This window comes from Thamnophis elegans, chromosome 16, assembly GCF_009769535.1.
Source record: "Thamnophis elegans isolate rThaEle1 chromosome 16, rThaEle1.pri, whole genome shotgun sequence".
In the NCBI taxonomy this organism is placed as follows: Eukaryota; Metazoa; Chordata; class Lepidosauria; order Squamata; family Colubridae; genus Thamnophis; species Thamnophis elegans.
In genome coordinates, this window is record NC_045556.1 from 29,195,017 (window position 1) to 29,221,107 (window position 26,091).

At 43.1% G+C, this 26,091-nt stretch overlaps 1 protein-coding gene across 3 annotated transcripts in view; it reads left to right on the forward strand.

The window, feature by feature from the left end:
• DENND1A (DENN domain containing 1A) overlaps positions 1 to 26,091 on the forward strand; it is a 257,523-nt gene that overhangs the window by 65,666 nt on the left and 165,766 nt on the right. For all 3 annotated transcript variants that reach the window (XM_032232687.1, XM_032232685.1, XM_032232686.1), the window contains exons 4-5: positions 18,377 to 18,426; positions 21,757 to 21,876. In XM_032232687.1, the coding sequence (XP_032088578.1) occupies positions 18,377 to 18,426; positions 21,757 to 21,876 (170 nt within the window). The remainder of the gene's footprint in view (positions 1 to 18,376; positions 18,427 to 21,756; positions 21,877 to 26,091) is intronic.

The following is a 26,091-nucleotide window of genomic DNA, read 5'->3' on the forward strand; positions in this document are numbered from 1 at the left end:
GTATGGGCCAGTCCTGGAGGCTGGGGAAGGCTTGGACAATGGCTCTGCATCAGAGGCAGAGAGCGGGCCAAGGCCATCTGGCAGTGATCAGGTGCTTATGGAGCTAGACAGCCGTGAGGCAGAAGAACAGCTGGAGCCTCTTCCCAGTGTGCACAGCGCAGAGCTGCTGGAAGAAAAGAACAACTCAGAAATCAGGGTCGACTTGGGAGTAAAGTCACTGGTGGACGATGAATGACCCCTCCCAGAGGAAATAAAAGAGGAGCGAAAGGGGAGTAGGCTTTTGCAGGAAACAATTCGTTTGTTCAGTCATTAGATTTGTTTCAGGAGTGTGAAGATCTGTCAGTGAATCTCAGAGACTCTGTGCCCAGTCTTTCCTTGCACAGCACCTCATTTGGAAAAATATTTACATGTCTGTTTTCTAAGCTAGATAAGCTCTGTGGTCATAAATACTCCTTTGAAAGACTGCTTGCCAGGCCTTGGCTGAGTGTGAATGAGAGGAATTCACATTTGTTTAATAAAAGGGATTGGGAGTAAAGCCACACCTTGGAGGTGATTGGCACCTCCCATAAGAAACAAAAGAGGAGCAAATGGGGAGGGGGCTTTTGCAGGAAACAATTTGTTCCTTCAGTCGTTTCAAGAGTGAAAAGTTCTGTTTGTGACTATAAGAGACTCTGTTGCCTTGCCTGCGTTTGGAAACGGGTTATCTGTCAGCTCTCCAAGCGAGATATGGTGTGGATAAATATTCCTCTGAAAGACTGTTTTGCCAAGCCTGGCTGACTGTGAATGAAAGGAATTCACAGTTGTGTAAATAAAAGAGGTTTTGCAGGGACCAAGACTTTGCTTCTTGCTTTTTAAGGAATACAGGTGTTGAGTTTTAGCCTCTGTGCCCAGCCTCTCCTTGCACAGCACCTCATTTGGGAAACATTGACATGGTAGCTTTCCAAGATAGATAAGGTCTGTGGTCATAAATACTCCTTTGAAAGAACTGTTTGCCAGGCCTTGGCTGAATGTGAAGGAGAGGAATTCACATTAGTTTAATGAAAGGGATTTTGTCGGGACCAGGAATCTGCCTCCTGCTTTTTGGGGAAACCGAGGTCTGAACAACGGATGGCTGTTGATTGCTAGGGAACGAGCTTCCAACTTACCTAGAATTTGCATCCAGCCGTTCTCTGGAAAAAAAGGCAGATGCTTTGGAGAGAGAGTAAGTGTGCCCATGTGGGTATCTACACACGATGGAGGACCTGCTAAATCGCACGCTCCCCGTACGCCCCGCGAAAACAAAACAAAAGCCCAAATAAAAACAATGGCTTTCCCAGGCCCTCCAGAAAAGGTACTTAGCCTCTCAAAAGGCTAATTAAATTATTCAGAAATAAAACCCGGTTTAAAGTTGTCATTGGCATAATTAAGGAATTTTAAATAGGCTACAAAAATAAGTGCTACATAATTCCATCGGGAGAAAGCTGCCAAAAAAAAAAAAAAAAAATAGAAAAAGAAAGAGCCAGATTTGGCAGGAGCCCAGCTGATAAATATATATTTCGTAGATTTTCACAGGTGTAAGTATGCTGGTCTTATTGTATTTTACACGGGAAAAGACCCGAATACAAGAAGACCAGCATATCTGCAGGTTTCCTTGGCAATTTAAATATTGGACAAGTCTGCATTTGGAGTAGCTTTGATGAAAGTTAGTTGCTCTGTGTGTGTGTGTGTGTGTGTGTGTGTGTGTTTGTGTGTGAGAGCGAGAGAACGACTCAGCTGTGCCGATCCATTTTTTGCCGAACTGGATTTGATAAGCAGAAATCTGCCTCTTCTCTTCAGGAGATCTCCCGTGGAAAAAGGTTCCACCACAAATCCGCGGTAGACTAAAGCGCGCTCGACGAAAGCACGTACGTGATGTCATCACAGCGCGACGAAAACGGCACGCTGTGAGCTGTAAATTTAAAATTAACGCGAAAACCTTAGCCTAACCCCCCCCAAACCTAACCCTAAACCTAACCCTTAACCTAACGCTAAACCTAACGCTAACCCTTAACCTAACCCTAAACCTAACCCTAACACTTAACGTAACCCTAAACCTAACCCTAACCCTAAACCTAACCCTTACCTTTATGTGAATCGGCTTGCTTTAATTTAATTTTAATTTAATTTATTTTTAATTTAATTTGTCGCGCTGCTGATGACGTCACGTACGTGCTTTGATCGGGTGCGCTTTAGTCGATCGTGGTTTTGACGGGTCACGTGGAAAAAAGGATCCTTCCTTCCCAACTGGGCAAAGTCACAGGTCTTTTCTTACTCATGATAATATAACTCCGCGGTGGATAAACCTCTTAGCCCCCCAGTTTCAATCCTTTGTCTTCAAAAACTCAACCTTGTATTATGTGGGAGGGGATTTTAAAAAAAATTTAACAAAGCCCCCTCAGCTGGAGACCGCAAACTGGAAAAGAAGTGACTTGCAGAACCTCAAAAATGACAGATTAGCAGAGTTGGAAGGGACCTTGTAGGTCATCTAGTCCAACCCCATGCCCAAGCAGGAGACTCTACACCATTTCTGACCGAGGACAGTCCAGTCTCTTCTTGAAAGCTTCCAGCGATGAAGCTGCCACAACCTCTGAAGGCAACTTCTGTTCCATGGGTTGATTGTACTCATTGTCAGAAAGTTCCTTCTTATTTCCAGGTTGAATCTCTCCTTGGTCAGTTTCCATCCATTATTCCTTGTCTGGCCTTCTAGTGCTTTGGAGAATAGCTTGACCCCCTCCTCTCTGTGGCAGCCCCTCGAATATTGGAAGACTGCTATCCTGTCTCCCCTGGTCCTTCTCTTCACTAGAATAGCCAGGCCTAGTTCCTGCAACCATTCATCGTATGTTTGAGCCTCCAGTCCCCTCATCATCCCGGTGGCTTTTTTCTGCACTCTTTCTGGAGTCTCCACATCTTTTTGTTTGTCTGGTGACCAAAACTGGATGCAGGATTCTAGATGTGGCCTTACTAAGGCTTTATAAAGTGATATTAATACCTCCCTTTATCTTGATTGTATCCCTCTGTTAATGAAGCTTAGGATTGCATTGGCTTTTTGGGCTGCCGCTGCACACGGCTGGCTGTTTTCCCGAAAATAAGACCTCCCTGAATAATTCTATTCTATTCTAATCTGCACTCTGTTCTATTCTATTCCATTCCATTCTACATTCTGTTCCATTCTACATTCTGTTCCATTCCGTTCTATTCTATTCTATTCTATTCTATTCTATTCTAACCTGTTCTGTGTTCTATTCTATTCTATTACCTGTTCTGTATTCTATTCTAATTCTATTCTTAACTCTATTCTGTTCTGTTCTATTCTATCCTTATTCTGCATTCCGTTCTATTCTTATTCTGCATTCTATTCTATTCTATTCTTCATTCTATTCTATTCTTATCCTGCATTCTTCATTCTATTCTATTCTATTCTATTCCTATTCTATTCTTCATCATATTCATATTCTTATTCTGCATTCTATTCTATTCATCATTCTATTCTATTCTATTTTTATTCTGCATTCTATTCTATTCTTCATTCTATTCTATTCTATTCTATTCTATTCTATTCTTCATTCCATTCCATATTTTCTACTCTACTCTACTCTACTCTACTCTACTCTACTCTACTCTACTCTACTCTACTCTACTCTACTCTACTCTACTCTACTCTACTCTTGTTCTGTTCTGTTCTGTTCTATTACCTGTTCTATACTCTATTCTAATTCTATTCCAAATTCTCTTCTCTTCCCTTCCCTTCGCAGTGCCTTCATTTCACCACTAAGGCTTACTAAAGCTTTTTTTTTCTTTTTGAGCAGCCTCTAATTTCGGACTTAGGCAGGAGAGCGGTGGCCCTGCTGAGATCGCTACCCCGGTTCTCTCCAGCTGTATAGAGGATGAAAGGCAGCAGCAGCTGGAACCTCAATGGCGGCTGCATCTGCCCATCTCCCCCAAGAAGGCCAGGGCTTCTGAGTTTAGCTAAACAACCTCAACTAATCTCAACTGTCTGGAGGCCTCCTCTGTCAAAATACACAGCCCCTGGCCCCGAGGCAAAAACCACTCCTGCAGAAATGAAATGGGGGGGGGGGACGGACTCGCCGTCTTCCCCCGCCTGCTTAGCAAAGGCCTTTTCTCTCCCCCACTTTTTTGGGAAGGGGTGGTCTTCGGAGAGAGAAGGGAGGGGGCAGAAGAGAAGCAGAATTTGCATAAGGCTCTTCTTTTTTTTTAAGAAAAAAAGTTTATTATTTTTTAGTTGCAAAAATAAGCATTCCCTCTTTCCTTATGCAATGTCTCCGTCTGGGTGCAAATATCTGTGCAACATCCTTCCTCTCTTGCCACATCTTTCACATTATATTAACATTATTTCTCTAAATTTAGTATTATAATATATAGAGCATTTAAACATTATGGAACTCTCCCTTTTTCTTCTTAATATCTTCTAGTAATAATATCATATCAACATTATTCTCATCATACACATACTAGCAGTTTTCATCTTATTTATATCCCTAAGTGTGTTATCTACTTCTATTTTTAGCTTTCTTCATTTCCAAACTCCTTTTTCCCCCCTCCAACCATTGGTAAAATACTTCCCAAATCATATAATATTCAGTTTGCTCTTTCTCCTTAATTGCTAATGTTAATCTGTTCATTTCTGCACATTCTAATATTTCCCTAAGCACCTTCTCATCAATAGGAATCTGTACACTTTTCCAGTGTTGTGCAAATACAATTCTAGCTGCAGTTAATACATGAATGGTTAAATATACATTCTCTTTATTATAAATTTCAGGTAAAATTCCTAGCAGAAATGCTTCTGACTTCAGCTCAATATGTTGTTGTATCCTCTCTTCCAATCATGTCTTAATTTTTGTCCAATACTATTTTGCTTCTCCCCATATCCACCACATGTGGATCCGGGTATTTTGTGGCACTTCCAACATTTAGCTGAGTTGTCTTTAAACATTTTTGCCAACCTCGCTGGTGGTAAGTGCCATCTGTAAAACATCTTATACAAATTATCTTTATATGCAGTTGACATTGTTTTTTTAAACATATATTTTTCATTGTTTTTACATTTAAAACAATGCAGGACAACGAAGCCATTACGGCCATACAATCACATTATATACAGATAATCTCGTCCAATAGCTATTAGCCTGCTTAATACTTTATCTATCCTTCTATCCAATCACATTATTTGCAGTTTGTTCCAGTCTTGTCACCTTCTCTTATACCAATAATAAAATCTATTCCAAACTTCATAATTGATTTCCCTTTATTTTTTTTTAATTCTAGGGAGAACCTATCTGCTTCCACAAAGGGCCAAAATTTTCCTAATTATGTCTAACTCTGGTGGGATATTTTCTTTTTTCCAATACTAAGCATAGATAATTATTCGTGCCACAGTTAATACATGTATAATTAGATAAAGCACATCTTTCTTATACCCCTCTGCTATTATGCCTAAGAGAAAAAATTCTGGTTTCAACAGAATTTGATCTCCACCATTTGTTCCATCATTCTCCAATATCTTTTTGCCTAGTTGCATGTCCACCACATATGGAAAAAGGTGCCTGGTGGTTTTTTTGGGGGGGGTTGTTTTGCACTTCCAATAATTTGGGGCCAAATTTTTAAACATTTTGGAGAGCCGTGCTGGGGGGGGGGAGATGCCATCTGTAGAACAGTTGACATCGTTCATTTCTAGTTCCTTTCCCACAATTTTATGCCATTGATCCAATTCTATCGTATAGCCAAAAAAAATTTCGCCCATGAATTTGCATAAGGCTCTTCGATGGGGGAACGTTTAGGAGGTTGGAGAAGAAGCTGGCTCGTCACTGTGGCTCAGAAAGAAGAACCTATAGGAGAATCCTTAAATGACCTAATTGGGGGGGGGGCTCGGAAAAGGGGAGGGGGAGTCAGGGGCAGAGGAGAGGAAGAGAGGGAGGGGACCTCCTTTGCATTGTGTAACATCTGCTCCCCTCATTAGTTTTGTTCTTGGCAATTCTATGCGGACTTCAGAGACGAATTTGGTGGTGGTGGGGGGAAATGCACGACCCTCTAATGTTCCTTCTGAATATTTATGCAAGGGTGGGGGGACAGAGAGAGAGAGAGCCACTCTCTCCTTCACACCCCCTTCCCCGCCTTACTCTTTCTCTCTCTCCCCCCCTCCCCTCCCCTTCCGATTTCATGCTTTGGAAACAGGACAACTTTTCCAAAAGCTGGAATCGATGTTTGTGGGGATGTGTAAAAAAACACAGTTTTTGCCTTTTATTGGGCTGTTTGGAGCAAGAAGGACTCTCGTTTTTGCTGGTTGGGGGAGTGGGGCAGGCAGGCAGGTGATTGATAAGTTGAGTTGCTTTTTAAAAAAATATCCCCTTCAAAGAGATAGGATGCTGATTAAGACTGTGCCATTCAATGGCTTGGCTGTGGCCAGGTAGAATTATCCATAAATGTTGGTTTAACTGCAGAGTAAATCCGGGGTCCTCAAACTACCCCCCCCCCCGGGACAGATACGTGCAATGAACGCTTGTGTTGCTGCAGAGAGTCTCCCCCTTCAGAGTCTTTTTGTGGGGGGCAGAAATTCCGATTTGGGGTCTGTTTCGGCCTCCTGGTGGGGGGCTTTGGGAGAAGGCTGGAGGGAAGAGCCACTGGTGGGGAAGAGCCAGAGGGCCTCGTTCCAGTGGGACGGCATCATGGCCTGGAACTGGCTGACCATCTCAGCCCACTGAGTCTCCAGGCACTGGCACCTGGCCTTGCATTCCCGCGGGTCTTCCCTCTGCTTGGAAAGCCTATGCTCCTAGTCCTCATTGAGGTTTTTCCACTGAGCCTCCTCCTCGGTCAGATCCAATTTGAACTGAGCTGTTTTGCCAACTCTTTCTCCTGGTGGCTGCTCAGCTCCAGCAACGGCTTCCTGTTGGGGCCTTAAGGAGCCCGGGTGGGCAGGTGAGGAGGGGCTGGGAGGGGAGGGGCGAGTAGAGGCCAACGAGGCGCCCTTCGATGTGAGTGACATCGAGTTGGCCATGCCCACCCAGTCACATGACCACCTAGCCACGCCCACACACCCAGTCATTAGACAGATCATATTAGTGGATTTAAAAATTATAAATTTAGTGGTGGGTGGGTGGGTGAACTTTGAACTCAGTTCTTTAAATGTCGGACTGGAGGCCCTGGACATACAACCCCGGTTGGGCCCACCACTGACTGGTGGCTGTTAAGTGAATCACCCAGTCGTTAGTGTGGATCCATTCTTCCGAACAGGCAATATTGTGGGGTTTTTTTGGAGGGGACATTGGCAAAGAAAACCATTGCAAATTGCAGTTGTGTGATAGCAGGATGCAGTGACGTTGGTCATAAGTGTGAGCCAGTTGGCAAATGCACAAAATGCAGCCATGCAACACACACACACACACACACCACACACACACTGTTAAGGTTGCATGACTGCATTTTGTCCATTTTGTGCATTTGTTGGGGGAGGGAAAGTGCTTCGCTGTCTTTTTTGAGGCTGTTATAACCTTGAATGGTCATTAAAAGCAACCGGTCATAAGTTGAGTATTTACCTGTATGTATTTTATGGAGCCTGGAAACCTTAGAATGGCAGAAAGCTCAATTTCAATGCAAGCTTTCAAGGTGGGCTTTGCAAGGAGACCCCTGGAGGTGGGAGTCAGAATGGATGGCCGACCACTTTCCCTTGAACTAAAATATGGCATGTTTTGTTGGCAGAAGAGATTCGGGCCATTCTTGGGTGCTGTGCGAGAAGCGGAAGTGTCTTCATTCTCCATTGCAGGAAAAGCACTCGAGTCCTGTGGCAGTTACGAAGGCCAGCGTGTTAATTGTGGCATATGTTTTGGTGTTCGGGATCTTGGCAAGGGCGAGCACTGTTTTACTATTATTTTTTTTTAGAGTGGCATGAAACAGAAAAAGTAACCTCCTTTTCAGGATGGGTTTGGGAGATACACATACACACACACACACACACACACACACACATGGGGAGAGAGAGAGAAAGAGAGGTTTGGGGAGGGGAAGAGAGAGAGGGGAGAGAGAAACAGAGAGAAAGACAGAAAGAAGAAAGGAGAGAGAGAAAGACAGAAAAAGAGATAGAAAGAGAGACAGAGAGAAAGAGAGAGAGGAAAGAAAGAGAGAGAAAATAGAGAAAGAGGAGAGTGAGAGACAGAAAACAGAAAAAGAAAGAGAAATGGGATAGAAGAGAGAGAGAGGGGAGAGAGAGAAAGAGACAGAAAGAGATGAAAGAGAGGAAAAAGAAGAGAGAGAGAGAAGACAGAGAGAAAGAAAAACAGGAATAAGGGTGAGGAGAGAAAGAGAAGAGAGAGAGGAGACAGAAAGAGAGAGAAAGAGGAGAGTGAGAAAGAGAGAGAAAGACAAAGAGAGAATGACTGAGAGAGAAAGAAAGAGAGAAAGAGGAAAGAGAGAGGAAGAGAGGAGTGAAAGAGAGAACAGAGAGAAAGACGGAAATAAGAGAGAGAGAGAGAGAGGAAAGAGAAAGAGAAAGGAAGAGAGGAAAGAGAGAAAGAAAGACAGGAATAAGAGAGAGAGGAAAGAAGAGAGAGAAAGAGACAGAAAGAGAGGAGAGAGTGAGAGAAAGAAGACAGAAAGAAAGACAGAAATAAGAGAGGGGAGAGAAAGAGAAGAGAGAAAGGGAGGAGACAGAAAGAGAGAGAAGAGAGAGAAAGAGAGGAGTGAAAGAGAATATAGAGAGAAAGAAAGACAGAAATAAGAGAGAGAGGAGAGAGGAAAGAGAAAAAGAAAGAGGAGAGAGAAAAAGAGAAACAGAAAGAGAGAGAGAGAAGAGAGTGTGAGAGAGGAGACAAAGATGGAAATGAGAAGAGAGAAAAAAGAGATGAGAGAAAGAGAAAAGAGAGAAAGAGGGAGGAGAGAGAGAAAAAAAGAGGAGAAAGAAAGAAAAAGACAGAAAGAGAGAGAGAAAGTAGAGAGAGAGAAAGAGAAAGAGAGACAGAGAGAAAGGCAAAAGAGAAAGAAAGAGAGAAAGACAGTAAGACTGAGTGAAAGAAAGAGATTAAGAAAATAGAGAGAGAAAGAGGAAAGAGAGAAAGAAAGGATAGAGAGAAAGAGAGAGAGAAAGAGAGAGACAGTAAAAGAGAGCAAGAAAGAGAGAAAGAAAGTTGAGAGAGAGAAAGGAAAAGAGAAAAAAAGAGAAGAGGAGAGAAAAAAGACAGGAGAGAAAGAAAAAGAAAGACAGAAAAAGAGAGAAAAAGGAGAAAGAGAGAGAGAGACAGAGAGAGAAAGAGAAAGACAGTAAGAGTGAGAGAAAGGAAGAAAGAGAAAGAAAGAAAGAAAGAAAGAAAGAGGAGAGAGAGAGAGTTTAAGCATTTTGCTTTTTCCTGTTATTCTAGCCCAGTGCTGGGAAGAGGGGCTGGCTGCTCTCTTCCTTTGCAAACCCAGCATGGATTTCTAAGGCTGCATCTGCCACCTTGGGGGTCCCAGGAGAAGAGCCGCCGAGCGCTGAATTCAAGGCAGGGCCATTATTTCGGCTTTGGCTCGCTTTGTGTCGGGGAGGGAACCTCAGGGAGATCCCAGCCTTTCCGCTGAGTAACGCCCAAGCTGGATTGAAAGGACTGCTGGCCTTTGGGGGGGTAGATTTGAAGGCACAGGCCCAATTAAATTTAAAAATTCAAGGATTGTCAAAACTGGTAATGAACAAGAGTTGCACACACACAAACACACACACAAACACACACACACGCGCAGGGAGCGTCTTCAAGTGGGAATGGTTAAAGTTATCCATCTGTGTACCATTTGCAAACTGCGTTGTTAAAAAAATTGAAATGTTTTTAAGCTCGTTGGTGGGAGGGGGAAACCCAAACTCTTCCTAAATCTGGCTGGATTATAGATTACTCCTCGGTTTACAACCACAATGATGAGCCCAGCATTTATGTTGCTAAAGTTGAGACGTTTGTTAAAGGGAGTTTGCCCCCGTGTTGCATCCTTTCTGGCCGCAGTTGCTAAGTGGATCGCTGCGGTTCGATGAGCGCCACGGTTGTTAAGCGAACCTGGCTTCCCCGGGGACTGTGCTTCTCAGGAGGTCGCAAAAGGGGAATCACATGATCCCCTCCCTCCCGGGACACTGTCCCCGTCATAAATATGAGTTGGTTGTAATGCATCTGAATGTAAATCTTGTGATCACAGGGATGGGACAATGGTCGTCCTCACCTACATTTAACGACCCCCTAATCCCTTGCGAAGTGGAGTCTGGGCAATGGAATGGAGCTAGCAGAGTTTTTTAATGGCCGGATGCCTTTCGTGTCACCAGTGCTGAGTTTTGTTCAGCAGATATATTCTCATTGTGCCCTATTCTCATTGTGCCCGGAAGAGAAATATTTGCTTCTATTTAGGATCGAACTCACAGCCTCCTGATTGTGAGGCGAGAGCTTTACCTCTAGGCCACTGTACCACTCCGATGGACCGACGGTCATAAATGTGAAAAATTGTCATGTCATTGTTGTATCTTTGAACAGTCATTAATTAATTGAACTGTTGTGAGTTGAGGACTATCGGTATATCCTTTTATCCTTCAGAATGTCTATAGGCATTATAGTACTACAAGGTAAAGATAAAGGTTCCCCTTGCACATACGTGCTAGTCGTTCCTGACTCTAGGGGGCGCTGCTCCTCTCCGTTTCAAAGCCAAAGAGCTGTCCGAAGACGTCTCCGTGGTCATGTCGCCGGCATGACTCAATGCCGAAGGCGCATGGAACACTGTTCCCTTACCACCAAAGGTGGCTCCTATTTTTCTACGTGCATTTTTCACCTTTTCGAACTGTTTGGTTGGCAGAAGCTGGGACAAGTCATGGGAGCTCCCTCCGTTAGGCAGCGCTAGGGATTCGAACCGCCGAACTGCCAACCTTTCTGATCAACAAGCTCAGCATCTTAGCCACTGAGCCACTACGCCACCGTGTCCCGAAACTATGGCTTATCCTGTATAGGATATAAAAGTATAGGATATACAGGTAAGGGAGTATAAAAAAGTATATCCTAAACTTTTATCCTTGAGAACATCTCTAGGCATTATATATTCGAGTGCTAAAGAAACCAGCAAATGTGTTGTTAGAACCATTGACTACAATTTGTGAGACCTTCTGGAGTACAGGAGACATCTAAAATGGTTCCAGCCTTTAAAAACAGGGGGGGGGGGGAAATGGACCTAGGAAATTATACACTGATCACCTTCACATCCACACCTGGGAAAATCTAAGGGGTGGGTTTATGAGTGCTTGGAAAACAACCACGTTGGAAGTAAGAAACCAGCTTCGGTTTGTTAAAAATAAATCACGCCAGAGGCATCTTACTGCTTTTTTGGGAGACCACATGACTAGGTTAGTAAACTGTGGACATGCTCTGGATGTTGTATATCTTGAATCCATAAGGCATTTGATAATTATCAATCAGAATAGAGCGGGAAGGGACCCTGGAGGTCTACTGGTACAACCTCCTGCTCAAGCAGGAGACCCTATTCCATTACAGCCACGAAGGAAGGAAGGAAGCAAAGTAGGAAGGAAGGAAAGTAGGAAGGAAGGAAAGTAGGAAGGAAAGTAAGGAGGAAGGAAGGAAGGAAGGAAGGAAGGAAGGAAGTTGGAAGGGACCTTGGAGGTCTTCTGGTCCAATCTCTGCTCAAGCAGGAGAGCCTATTCCATTTCAGCCACGAAGGAAGGAAGGAAAGTAGGAAGGAAGGAAGGAAAATAGGAAGGAAGGAAGTAAAATTGGAAGGAAGGAAAGTAGGAAGGAAAGTAAGGAGGAAGGAAGGAAGTTGGAAGGGATCTTGGAGGTCTTCTGGTCCAATCCCTGCTCCAGAAGGAGACCCTATTCCATTTCAGCCACAAAGGAAGGAAGGAAAGTAGGAAGGAAGTAAAATTGGAAGGAAGGAAAGTAAGGAGGAAAGTAGGAAGGAAGGAAGGAAGTTGGAAGGGACCTTGGAGGTTTTCTGGTCCAATCCCTTCTCAAGCAGGAGAACCTATCCCATTTCAGACAGGTGGGCTGTCCAGTCTCTTCTTAAAAACCTCCAGTGATGAAGCACCCACCACTTCTGGTGGCCAGCCCTTCCACTGCTTCATTGTCCTCACTTTCAGGAAGTTTCTCCTCAATTCCAGGTTGCTTCTCTCCTGGGTTGGTTTCCATCCGTTGTTTCTTGTCCTGCTTCTCTGATGCTTTGGAGAACAAGTTGACCCCCTTCTCTTCTTTGTGGCAGCCCCTCAAATACTGGAAGACTGCTATCATACCCCCCCCCCCCAGTCCTTCTTTTCTCTAGATCCCAAATCCTGCAGCCGTTCTTCATACGTTTTAAGTCTCTTTAATCATCTTAGTTGCTCTTCTCTGCACTTTTCCCAAAGCCTCAGCATCTTTTTTTTTTTAATGTGGTGACCAAAACTGGATGCAGTATTCCAGTTGTGGTCTTAAAAAAATTTTCAAATTTTTTTTTAATTAAAAAAGATAAAAACAAAGTAAAAATAAATAAATAATAAAAAAAGAGTGAAGAGTGTTAAGTCTATCCCTGTTAGGAGACTGGAGTTCTGCCGCAGAAGTTAGTAACGAATAAGCCACTGAATAGTCACTCACAGCCACCCACCGAAGGTAAAACACAGAATAGCTTTACTTGCGTAACAAAAATAGCAATAGATAGTCTTCAAAATCAGACTATAAGCAGTCTTGTAGTATATAAACAGTCTATTTGCAACATGTTGAAGTTACAGTTGCTCAACTCACGATTCACCATGTAGACAGGTAACTAACATACTGCAGACTAGCCACCATCGAATACACGGTTTTCTCTCCAAAATACTAAGCTCATACAGTAACAGTCAGTAACTATCAGGAACAACAGTAGAATCAGTAAAACTTAGGAAACATCAGGAGCATCAAGGAGCATCAAGGAGCATCCGTACTAGTTCCTACTTCCTTATATGGCTGCTAGTCTCCTCCTTGGGTGCCATTGACCCATTCTTTTCTGGAATTTTCTATGCCCTTAACAATGAAAAAGGAGGGAAAAGAGGACAAAGGCAATTCATTAGGGAGGAAGGAGCTAGTGTGAAATAGAATAGAATAAAAATTAGAATGGAATGGAATGTAGAGTAGAGTAGAATAGAGTAGAATAGAATATAAAAAAATTGAATAATTTAGAATAGAATAGGAATTAGAATAGAATAGAGAATAGAATAAGGAGTAGAATATAGAATAGAATAGAATATAGAAATGGTGGAAAGAATAGAATAGAAATTGGAATAGAATAGAATAGAAGAATGGAATGGAATAGAATAGAATAGTAAAGAGAATTAGATTAGAATAGAATAGAATATAGAAGTAGTGGAAAGAATAGAATAGAATTCTTTATTGGCCAAGTGTGATTGGACACACAAGGAATTTGTGTTTGATACATAAGCTCTCAGTGTACATAAATAGACAAGATACATTCATCAAGAATCATAAGGCACAACACTTAATGATAGTCATAGGGTACAAATAAGCAATCAGGAAACAATCAATATCAATATAAATGGTAAGGATTCAAGCAACAAAGTTACAGTCATAAACTATAAGCAAACGGGAAGTGAGGTGGCCATCACTATCATGAGTAAACCTCTCAGAAGGGATAGGAAATAAAGAAGGGTAAATCAGAGAAGGTCACATGGCTGGTAGGAAAACCAAAAGTTTAGCTTCTTATTGGCTCTCCCATTCTTAACACAGTGGAATTAATGTTTAATTGGATTAACAGAGTTGGATGGGACCTTGTAGGTCATCTAGTCCAGCCCTCTGCTCAAGCAGGAGACCCTACACTATTTTTAATAAATGGCAGTCCAGTCGTTTCTTGAAAGTCTCAAGTGATGAAGCCCAGAGGAGAGCAGTCAGGATGATGAGGGAGCTGGAGACTAAAACATCTGAAGAACGGTTGCAGGAACTGGGCATGGCTAGTCTAGTGAAGAGAACGGCCAGGGGAGACAGGATAGCAGCCTTCCAATGTTTGAGAAGCTGCCACAGAGAGGAGGGGGTGAAGCTATTTTCCAAAGCACTCGAAGGCCAGACAAGGAATAATGGATGGAAACTGACCAAGGAGAGATTCAACCTAGAAATAAAGAGGAATTTCCTGACAGTGAGAACAATCAACCCATGGAACAGAAGTTGCCTTCGGAAGTTGTGGGTGCTTCATCCCTGGAGGCTTTCAAGAAGAGACTGGGCAGTCACTTGTCTGAAATCGTGTACAACCTCCTGCTTGAGCAGTGGGTTGGACTAGATGACCTACAAGGTCTCTTCCAACTCTCTTAATCTATAAAGGATATTGAGATTCTTTAATCTGTAAAGGATATTGACATTCTAGAAAGAGTGCAGAGAAGAGCAACCAGGATGATGAGGGAACCAGAGACTAAAACATCTGAAGAACGGTTGCAGGAACTGGGCATGGCTAGTCTAGGGAAGGGAAGGACCAGGGGAGACAGGATAGCAGTCTTCTTATATTTGAGGGGCTGCCACAGAGAGGAGGGGATCAAGCTATTCTCCAAAGCACCTGAAGGCCAGACAAGGAATAATGGATGGAAACTGACAAAGTTTCAACCTGGAAATAAGGAGGAATTTTCTGACAGGGAGAACAATCCACCCATGGAAGAGAAGTTGCCTTCAGAAGTTCACAACTGGAAGCTTCCAAGAAGAGACTGGACTGCCATCTGTCAGAAATGGTGTAGAGTCTCCTGCTTGAGTAGGGGGTTGGACTAAGGTTCCTTCCAACTCTGTTAATCTGTAAAGGATATTGAGAATCTAGAAAGAGCACAGAGAAGAGCAACCAGGATGATTAGGGGACTGGAGACTAAAACATATGATGAACGGTTGCAGGAACTGGGCATGGCTAGTTTAGAGAAGAGAAGAACCAGGAGAGACATGATAGTAGCCTTCCAATACTCGAGGGGCTGCCCCAGAGAGGATGGGGTCAAGCTATTGCCCAAAGCACCCAAAGGCCAGAGAAAGAATAATGGATGGAAACTGACCAAGGAGAGATTCAACCTGGAAATAAGGAGGAATTTTCTGACAGTGAGAGCAATCAACCCATGGAACAGAAGTTGCCTTCTGAAGTTGTGGGAGCTTCATCCCTGGAGGCTTTCAAGAAGAGACTGGACAATCACTTGTCTGAAATCGTTCATGGCCTCCTGCTTGAGCAGTGGGTTGGACTAGATGACCTACAAGGTCCCTTCCAACTCTGTTAATCTGACTACCTGAAATTTCCCCCTTGGTTAGGCCACCTTCTCCTCTTCTAGCCTTGAGAGGCTTCCTCGAGCTAGAATCGTGAAGAGCGGGCCTTGTTTTGCCGACCTTCCTTCCAGGCAAAGGAACTTGGTGGGCTCCAGTTGCTCCGAAGGGGTGTGTGTGTCCTGAGGGAGCGGCCTTTCTGTCATCGCTGTAGCTCATTTATTTTGAAAACGTTGGTGCTGAAGCCCAGCCCAATCAATGCCTCCAATACGTGTTGCGCTGGGGCGGGGGAGGGATCGATCGGAAGGGATTTCAGAAATCCCGTCTGGGATTCAAATGTCAGCGGTGTTTTGATTATGAAAAGAAGGGGAGCCAGAGGAAGGGGCAGCAGGCAGGGAGGGGAAGGAGGGGCGGACAGGGTTAGAGAACCAGGTGGCAAATATCGGAGGGCCGGGGGGGGTGAGACGGTGGGGCCATATCCTGGGGGAGAGGGCCTCACACTTTGTGCTTCAGGGACACTGCTATGGATTTCTCCCTCCCCGCTTGTCTGGCATCACCCGGAGCTCATTAAAATGTTAAAACACAAAACTGGCGTGTAAAAAAATGAAAATATACTTGGATTCGAACGAGGATGAAGGAAGCACCGCGTTCTCGGAAGAAAACAGTCTTTTCTTGCATTGGCCGACCAGCGACGTGTAAATAGTATGGAAGAGGAGGAGACATTCCGTTGAAGTTGGTGGAAACTCCTCAAGGAGAGAAATTTCCCGACATTTAGAACAATTTGTATAAGCAGAGGTATAGAATCAAAACCACCTGATTAAGTGCTGCTTTATAAAGCCTTAGAAAGGCCACACCTGAAAGGCTGCATCCAGTTTTGGTAAAAAAAAATAATACCTTGACATTGTGCAGAGAAGAGCAACTAAGAGGATCAAAGGCCTGGAGGAAGGTGTCAACTTATTTTCCAAAGCATCAGAAGGCAAAAGACAAGAAGCAATGGATGGAAACTAAACAAGGGGAGAAGCAACCTGGAATTAAGGAGAAATTTCCTGACAAGTTGGAACAATTAATCAGTGGAATGAGTTGCCTCCAGAAGTTGTGAATGCTCCAATACTGGAAGTATTTAAGAAGATGTTGGATAGCCATTTGTCTGAAACAATATAGGGTTTCCTGCCTAGGCAGGGGTTTGGACTAGAAGACCTCCAAGGTCCCTTCCAACTCTGCTATTGTATTGTATTGTATTGCGAGGGAAACTGCTATCTGAAATGCGATAGTTTTTAAGAAGATGTTGGATAACCGTTTGTCAGAAGTGGTGTAGGGTTTCCTGCTTAAGCAGGGGGTTGGACTAGAAGACCTCCATGGTCCCTTCCAACTCTGTTATTCTATTCTATTCTATTCTATTCTATAAATCTTATTCTGTTATTCTGTAGCCTATAGGTCCTTTAACGCAGGCTGTTCCCCGCCCCCCCTCTGCCCCCCCCAAACTGATTTGAAGGGGGGGGGGCTTTTGACTTTGCAAGCATGAAGGAATGGGGGTAGCCCTGATGGAATGGTTTGGGTGGTGGGCTTGCCAGGCCGTCAATATCTTTTCAGCTCCATTAAATGGACGATTAGATTGATGCCCCTTGTTTATTAAATAATGGAGCGGGGATTTAAAAATAAATGAAGCATGCTGCCTCCATTCCACCAGCACCCCATTTATTATTACTGGTCTGGGAAGGGCTCTGTATTACGGAGATCAATGGGTAATTTTAGCAAGGTTGGTTTTGTGAAGGGAGGGAGGAAAGGAAGGGAAAGGGAAGGAAGGGAAAGGGAAGGAAGGGATGGAGAGAGGGAGGGAAACCTATTTAAAGAGACAATTTCTTTTTAAAGTATGGAAGGAGACATTGGCTGGGCCTATTGAGTAAAGTTAACCTTCCTGAAGGGCAATTTCTCTCTCTGTCTCTGTCTCTCTGTCTCTGTCTCTCCCTCCCTCCCCCTCCCCCTCTCCCTTCCTCCCTCTCTCTCACTCTCTCTTTTTCTTTCTCTCCTTTCTCTTTCTCTTTCTGTCTTCCTCTCTCTTTCTTTCTCTCTCTCCTCTCTCACTCTTTCTTTGTCTTTCTCTCCTTCCTCTTTCACTCTTTCTGCCTTTTTCTTTCTTTCTCTTCTCTCTCACTCTCTCTTCTTTTTCTGTCTTTCTCTCTCACTCTCTCTCTTTCTTTCTCTCCTTTCTCTTTCTCTCTCACTCTTTTTGTCTTCCTCTCTCTTCCTCTCTCTCACTCTAACTCTTTTTCTTTCTCTCCTTTCTCTCACTCTTTCTCTTTCTCTTTCTCTCACTCTTTTCTCTCTCTCTCACTCTTTTCTCTCTCTCACACTAGGTCTATCACTCTCACTCTCTCTCTCCTTCCTCTTTCTCTCTCTCTTCTGTCTTTTTCTCTTTTTTCTCTTTCTTTCTTTCTTTCTTTCTTTCTTTCTTTCTTTCTCTCTCTTCTCTCTCTCTCTCTCTAGGTCTCTCTCTCTCTCTTTCTCTCCTTTCTCTTTCTCTCTCACACTCTTTCTGTCTTTTTCTTTCTTTCTTCTCACATTCTCTCACACTCTTTCTTTCTCTTTCTCTCCTCTCTTTCTCTCTCTCTCTCCCCCCTCTCCCTGTAAGGACCAAGCTAGTGAGAACAGCCCCTTCATGCAGTCATGCAGTTGGGGAAGCTTCCCCCCCCTCAGCCAAACTGTTTCTAGGATACAAGGGAGGAGGAGGAGGAAGAGGAGAAGGAGGAGGAGGAGGAGGCCAAGGATCCCACTCACTGGTCCTGGTGGCATTGCTGGTCGCCATATGTTGGGGCCAGAGGGCCTCCCTGGGGGCGAGTTAGCGCTAGGCCAGCCCCGTCGCTCCCCCCCACAACTCAGGGTTGCCGTGGGGAGCCCCCGCTGCTTACCCATGTGTGAATCTTGATTAATTTTTCATTTTTAATGAAGTTTGATCGTGTTTGTTCTTTCACATGATTGACTGGCGGCCTCTTCCCCTTCCGTGTAATTGATAAAGCATATTTCTCTTCATCTGTCTCTGCTTTCTGCGGGGCAAAGTTTGCAAGATTGTGCTTCTGTGTGGTTAACATTAGATTTATTGGTCCCTCTGGAGGATTAAATTATCTCTCTTTCTCCTCCCCCCTCTCGCCCTTCTCTTCTCTCCGCAGGAAATTCTGCCCACCGTGGCCAAGTTCTGCTTCCCTTTCTACGTGGACAGGTAAGGTGGAGTTCCTAGACGTTATCAGAAAGAAAGTTTAAAAAATGTAATGTAAATAAAATTTGCTGGATAATAAAGATCGGGTCACTTTTAAGGCTCTTCCTAAACCTGTTTTTAAAGGATCTTTAGTGGAGTCTTAATTTTTTTTAAAAATTGCATTATCTGCAGCCAAATCTATTCCCTTTCCCCCCTTCCAGCGACATTGTCTTAGAAATTAATTAAATTCTGTTGTTAACATCCTGTAGTTTTTACAACTGTGGGTTGTTTGTATGTGTGTGTGGGGTGGGGTGGGGGTAATTCTGCAAATCAGGCGATTTGCAACGAAGTTAAGAGTTTGGAATTTGCTCCTAGCAAACATCATTGCCCCAACGGTGGGTGAGAATCCAGCAACTGCCAATAACTTTCCTTTTCTTCTTTGTCCTTCTCACTGTCAAACACTCTTTGGCTTCTCTTCATTGTTGTGGAAGTCTTGCTGCAATCTCTTGTGTCAAAATTGTGTGGGTGACTGCGAGGGCTGGAGTTAAGTGTTCACGATGGGGCAGGTGCAGTCAATAAGAGGGAGAAGAGGAATAAATAAATATTCCTGCCGAAGTGTTTTCTTTTAGTTTCTATGGGAGCGAATAGAAGAGAACAGAACAAATGGGATGGAATGGATAGAATAGAATAGGAGAAGAGAATTAGAGTATAATTACAAAATAGAATAGAATAACAGAATAGAATAGAATAATTTAGAATAGAATGGAATAGGATAGAATAGGAATTAGAATAGAATAATATGGAATGGAATGGAATAGAATAGAATAATTTAGAATAGAATAGGAAACAGAATAGAATAATTTAGAATGGAATAGAATAGAATAGAATAACAAAATAGAATAGAGTAACAGAATAGAAATGAATAGAATAACAGAATAGAATAGAATAATTTAGAATGGAATGGAATAGAATAGAATAGAATAATTTAGAATGAATGTAATAGAATAGAATAACAGAATAGAATAAAGTAACAGAATAGAAATGAATAGAATAACAGAATAGAATAATTTAGAATGGAATGGAATAGAATAGAATAGAATAATTTAGAATGCATTGGAATGGGATAGAATAGAATAACAGAATAGAGTAGAATAGAATAATTTAGAATGGAATAGAATAGAAAAGAATAATTTAGAATGGAACAGAATAGAATAGAATAACAGAATAGAATAGAGTAACAGAATAGAAATGAATAGAATAACAGAATAGAATAATTTAGAATGGAATGGAATAGAATAGAATAATTTAGAATGGAATGGGATAGAATAGAATAACAGAATAGAGTAGAGTGGAAGAATAGGAGTAGAATAGAGTAGAATTACAGACTAGAATAGAATAACAGAATATAATACAATTACAGAAAGAAATAGAATAACAGAAGAGAAATTGGAATAGAATTGAAGAGAAGAAAATAGAAGAGAAAAGAAATCAGAATAGAATAGAAATTGAAATAGAATAGAAATAGAAATAGGAATGGAGAGTAAAGAATGGAGTGGAATCCTTCTGGAGCCCACCACCCCTTAAAGAAGTGGCACGCTCAGATGCCAGGGATGGGGAGGCCCCTCTGAAATTGGACGGGAAGAATGGAGTCGCCTGCATTCAGGCTAAGCCTTCGCCCCTCCAGTGTGGAGTAGAACATCTGAAGAACTTGCGAAAGGTGTTCCTCCTTAAAAGAACATCATGGCGAAAAAAAGGGGGCTTCTTGGTCTTAGAAGCTTGAGCTGGATGGGTTTTCTCGGGGTCACTCTGGGGTCTCTTTTGGTAGGACGTCCAAGAGTTGTGATGAGGATGACAAGTGCACAAGGGTTGTCTATTGTGGGGAAAAACCCTACCTGAAGGCTTTGTGTGGTCGGCATTCAGTTCTTTCTCCAGCAACGTGCTCCCCTTGGGTGCATAGTCTTTCGAATCCCCCTCTGCTCTTCTATAGGGCACAAAGTCAGGGTCTCTACGACCACCACTCCCCAGGGGTAACTCAGGGCTGTAATTTTCCCATGCTGGGGGGAGGCAGCATTTATGGGAAAACCCGGCAGAGCCGCCAAATACATTAAAACACACATTATGCATTTTCCCCTCTGCACGGGCACTCAGGAAATGCCTGCTGCAAGTAATCGGCTCCTCCCAGGGAATAAAACAAACTGTTATTTAGGAAAGAGGCACCAAGCTGCTAGGAGTTGTATCCTTTACTAATTACAGGGCCCTTGCGTACGTACACGGCTTCTATTATCCAGCCATAGCTTTCTCTGCTATTCACTCCGCGATTGCTGCACACCGGAGATAATAATTCTCCCCCCGCCCTTCGCGAGGGAGGAGAGGACCACGCGGTGATTTGAGAATATTGCAAGAGAGGAAATTGAGCCGAAAACTTCTATTGCCTTGGTTTTTAAAATTATCTTTTTAAAGGATAGGATTCAGAATAGAATAAAATAGAATAGGAATAAAATAGAATAGAATTAGAATAGAATAGAATAAAATTAGAATTAGAAAGAATTAGAATTAGAAGGGAAGGAAGGAATAGAATTAGAAGGGAAGGGAGGAAGGGAAGGGAAGAGAAATTGGAATAGAATAGAATAAGAATTAGAATTGAAGGGAAGGAAGGAGAAGAAGGGAAAAGGGAAGGAAGAGAAACCAGGATAGAAGAGGAGAGAAATCAGGATAGAATAGAATAGAATAAGGGATAGAATAGAACAGAAAAGAATAAAATAGGAATAAAATAGAATACAATTAGATTAGAATAGGATTAAAATAGAATAGAATTAGAATTAGAAAGAATTAAAATTAGAAGGGAAGGAAGGAATAGAATTAGAATGAGAAAGAATTAGAAGGGAAGGGAGGAAGGGAAGAGAAAAGAAATTGGAATAGAATAAGTATTAGAATTGAAGGGAAGGAAGGAGAAGAAGGGAAAAAGGGAAGAGAAATTGGGCTAGGATAGAATAGAATAACGGATAGAATAGAACAGAATAGAATAGGAATAGAATAGAATTAGAATTAGAATTGGAAAGAATTAGAATTAGAATTGGAAGGAAGAAATAGAATTAGAATGAATTAGAAGGGAAGGAAGGAGAAGAAGGGAAGAGAAGAGAAATTGGGATAGAATAGAATATAGGATAATATAGAAAGAATAGAATAGAATAGAATAGAATAGAATAGAATAGGAACAGGAACAGGAACAGGAACAGGAACAGAAAGAGAGCTGGAAGGGACCTTGGAGATCAAGATCAACTCAAGACTTCTTCAAGTCGCCAAGGTTGAAGGCAGCAGCCTATTCATTGACACCTTCCTTGTTTCCACTTCCAGCCTCACGGTGGGCCAAGTGGGCCAGAACTTCACATTTGTCCTCACGGATATCGACAGCAAACAGAGGTTCGGCTTCTGCCGTCTGTCCTCGGGCGCCAAGACCTGCTTCTGCATCTTAAGGTAAGCCAGAGTTTGCTCTTCCCCCTCCCTCTAGGACAGGGGTCCCCAACCGTGGCAACTTTAAGACTTATGGACTTCAACTCCCAGAATTCCTCAGCCAGCCATGCTGCAGGTTGGATACCGTGCTGGCTGACTGGGGAATTCTGGGAGTTGAAGCCCATAAGTCTTAATGTTGCAAAGGTTGGAGATCTCTGCTCTAGGAAGCCATGTTGATGTTCTGCTTTGGTGACCTAGAATCCCATGGTTTGAAGGAACCTTGGAGGTCTTCTAGTCCAACCCCCTGCCCAGGATATGGAATCACAGGGCTGGAAGGGGCCTTGGAGGTCTTCTAATCCAACCCCCTGATCAGGGTAGGAGATCTTGTTGCATCCTGGACAAACGGCTGTCCAGACTTTTCTTGAAGACCTCCAATGATGGAGCATAAACCTGGAGGAACATGTCCCATCTGTCAAGACAGCCCTTGGTCTATCTTTGCCTTTAGAAATCACTGAAGACTCAGTGTCGTACCAGAAACTTTCTCGCAGAATTTATCTCTCTTGGCTTCCTAACCATCATGGTGTTCCTAACAGAATAACAGAGTTGGAAGAGACCTTGGAGATCCTCTAGTCCAACCCCCCCTGCTTAGGCAGGAGACCCTACACCATTTCAGACAAAGGGTTATCCAATCTCTTCTTAAAAACTTCCAGTGTTGGAGCATTCATAACTTCTGGAGGCAAATTGTTCCACTGATTCATTGTTCTCATTGTCAGGAAATTCCTCCTTAGTTCTAAATTGCTTCCCTCCTTGATTAGTTTCCACCCATTGCTTCTTGTCCTGCCTTCAGGTGCTTTGGAGAATAGCTTGACTCCCTCTTCTTTGGGGCAGCCCCTGAGATATGGGAACATTGCTATTATGTCACCCCTAGTCCTTCTTTTCATCAAAGTAGACATACCCAGTTCCTGCAACCGTTCTTCGTATGTTTTAGCCTCCAGTCCCCTAATCCTCTTTATTGTTCTTCTCTGCTCTCTTTCCAGAATCTCCACATCTTTTTTTTATACTGTGGTGATCAAAACTGAATGCCATGTTCCAGGGCTCTTGCTTCTTGGCAGAGCCTCGATGACCACAATTTTAATTTTTGTGACACCATCGTCTTCTTCAAATTAATGTTCCTTTTTCCTTCAAGGGCCATCTCTAACGAGTCTCGAAATTCTTTGTATGCCCTGTTTATTTTGAGCATAGATGACTTTCTTACGAGCAGCAGAGGGCATGGGAGAGCACTAAGGAGATGCCTGGCTCAAGGTTTGGAGAGTCACCATATGAAATCTCTCTTACTAATAACCCGCCGTGTTTCTTTAAATGCTCTTCGGGTGATTTCCACCACATTAATGCATTAATGGTCCACAGGCAATTTGCTTTGGAAACATCGGAGCTCTTGGCTCTCCGAAATCCAGGGCTGAATATGGAGTTCACCTCTCTGCCCATGAAAACTATAACTTAAGGTAAAGGTCAAGGTTTCCCTCGCACATCTGTGCTAGTCGTTCCCGACTCTAGGGGGCGCTGCTCATCTCCGTTTCAAAGCCGAAGAGCCAGCGCTGTCCGAAGACGCCTCCATGGTCATGTGGCCGGCATGACTCAACGTCGAAAGCGCACAGAACGCTGTTCCCTTCCCACCAAAGGTGGCCCCTATTTTTCCACTTGCCTTTTTTATGTGCTTTCGAACTGCTAGGTTGGCAGAAGCTGGGACAAGTAACAGGAGCTCACTCCATTATGCGGCGCTAGGGATTTGAACTGCTGACCTTTCCGATCGACAAGCTCAGCGTCTTAGCCACTGAGCCACTACGACACCGTGTCCCGAAACTATGTCTTATCCTGGGCATTTTGATACAGGAAAACTTTATAAGAGTTCAGCTGCTCCATGACTTACGACCACAATTGGAATACCGGGAATTTCATGCGTTCTTAATACTCATAGCTTTTTTTTCTTCCAGCACTTGAAATTTGGGAATAAGCCTCCCTTTCCTACGGGAAGTCCTTGCTTTACGACCACAAACTTGAGCAGAATTTTCCAGTGCTAAGAAAGACAGCACTTACCACCTGCAAGACTAGCAAAAATCTTTAAAAACATGTCTTGGAAATGTAATCAGAAACCAGGCACATAAATTGGGCGAAAGTGCGTACGTGGTGAGAATTTTTTTTTTTAAGGTGGCATGTAGATTTTAAGCAGAACTATTTTTTTTATAAAGTTTTTTATTGAATACAAATTAAAACATTGGACACAGTGTTACCATCCTGGCAAAGTCTTTGCTGTACACACTAGAATATAAAGTTATACATGATAACCCCATGCTGATTTACATTTGGTCTATTTAGTATTTGCAAATATAAAAATATCGCAATTCCAACCATGTTGCTTTGTTTTTACATTTTCACTGTTATAGTTTCATACATAATTCTAATCTCCATTCTATAAATCTTAGTCGTTGCTTATTTTGGGTCTTCCCTTTTTTATTCCAACCATTGATAAAATTTGCCCCAGAGAAATACGAACTGTTGTCTCCTACGACCACCACTCCCTTTCCCTTCTATTTATTCCCCAGCCAGGGAGGGGCCATTCACCTTGGCAAGAGCCGAGATGGCGCAGTGGTTAGGGTGCAGTACTGCAGGCCACTTCAGCTGACTATTATCTGCAGTTCAGCGGTTCTAATCTCACCGGCTCAAGGTTGACTCAGTCTTCCATCCTTCCGAGGTGGGTGAAACGAGGACCCAGACTGTGGGGGCAATATGCTGACTCTGTAAACCGCTTAGAGAGGGCTGAAAGCCCTATGAAGCGGTATATAAGTCTGCTACTGCCATTGCTATTCAGCATCCACGTGTGCTTTGCTTCCTGAGTCAGCTCCTTGTCCTCCATTGTTCCTCTCCTAATATTCTGATTCGTCTTTGTTCTTCAATCCCCACATCAATTTATCCATTTCAGCACAAGTCAGAATTTTCCTAATTACTTCTCCTTCTTGTGGAATTTCCCTGTTTTCCCAGTTTGGGGCAAAGACCATTCTTGCTGCCATAATAATATGTATTGTTAGGTAAATCACCGCCTTGTTATATTTATTGTTTATGATTCCCAAAAGAAATAATAAGCCAGAACTATTTTTGTTAGGCATAATGCCAGAAAAAATACGATAACGGGAATATACATTTCCGAAGTCACAACAGGACTGAAAAATGTGACTTGCAGCCATTTTTCATATGTACAACCATTTCAGCATCCCCACAGTCAGTGACCAAAATTCAGGTGTCTCCTATTTATGACGGTTGCAGTATCGCAGGAGTCACATGGACTCCCTTTTGCGACCTCCTGATGGCCAAAATCAATGGGGAAGCCTGATTCCCTTCACAACTGTGTTTCCTGATTTTACAACCACAGTGATTCCGCTTAACAATGATGGCAAGAAAGGTGGAAGAATGGATCAAAACTCACCAAGCCAATGCTGCAAAAGTACTGTGAAGCGGGATATAAGTCTAAGGACTATTGCTGTCTGTCTGTCTTTCTGTCTATCTGTCTGTCTGTCTGTCTCTCTCCCTCTGTCTGCCTGTCTATCATCTGTCTGTCTGTCTGTCTATCTATCTATCTATCTATCTATCTATCTATCTATCTATCTATATCTATTGTGGTGGCACAGTGGTTAGAATGCAGTATTGCATGCTACTTCTGCTGCCTACCGGCTGCGTACAATTTAGCAGTTCAAATCTCACCAGGCTCAAAGTTTACTTCCATCCTTCCGAGGTCAGTAAAATGAGGACCCAGATTGTTGGGGGGTGGTAATATGCTGACTCTGTAAACCGCTTGGAGGGGACTGTAAATCACTATGAAGTAGTAAATGCCTAAGTGCTGTAGCTGCTTTCCTTCCTTCCTTCCTTCCTTCCTTCCTTCCTTCCTTCCTTCCTTCCTTCCTTCCTTCCTTCCTTCCTTCCTTCCTTCCCTCCCTCCCTCCCTCCCTCCCTCCCTCCCTCTTTCATGGTTAGAATGCAGTATTGCAGGCTAACTCTGCCAACTGCCAGCAGTTCGATCCTGACTGGCTCAAGGTTGACTCAGCCTTCCTTCCTTCCGAGGTGGGTAAAATGAGGACCCAGATTGTTGGGGGCCAAGAGGCTGACTCTGTAAACCACTCAGAAAGGGCTGTAAAAGCACTGTGAAGCGATATATAGGTCTATGGCTCTCTTTCTCCCTCCCTCCCTCTC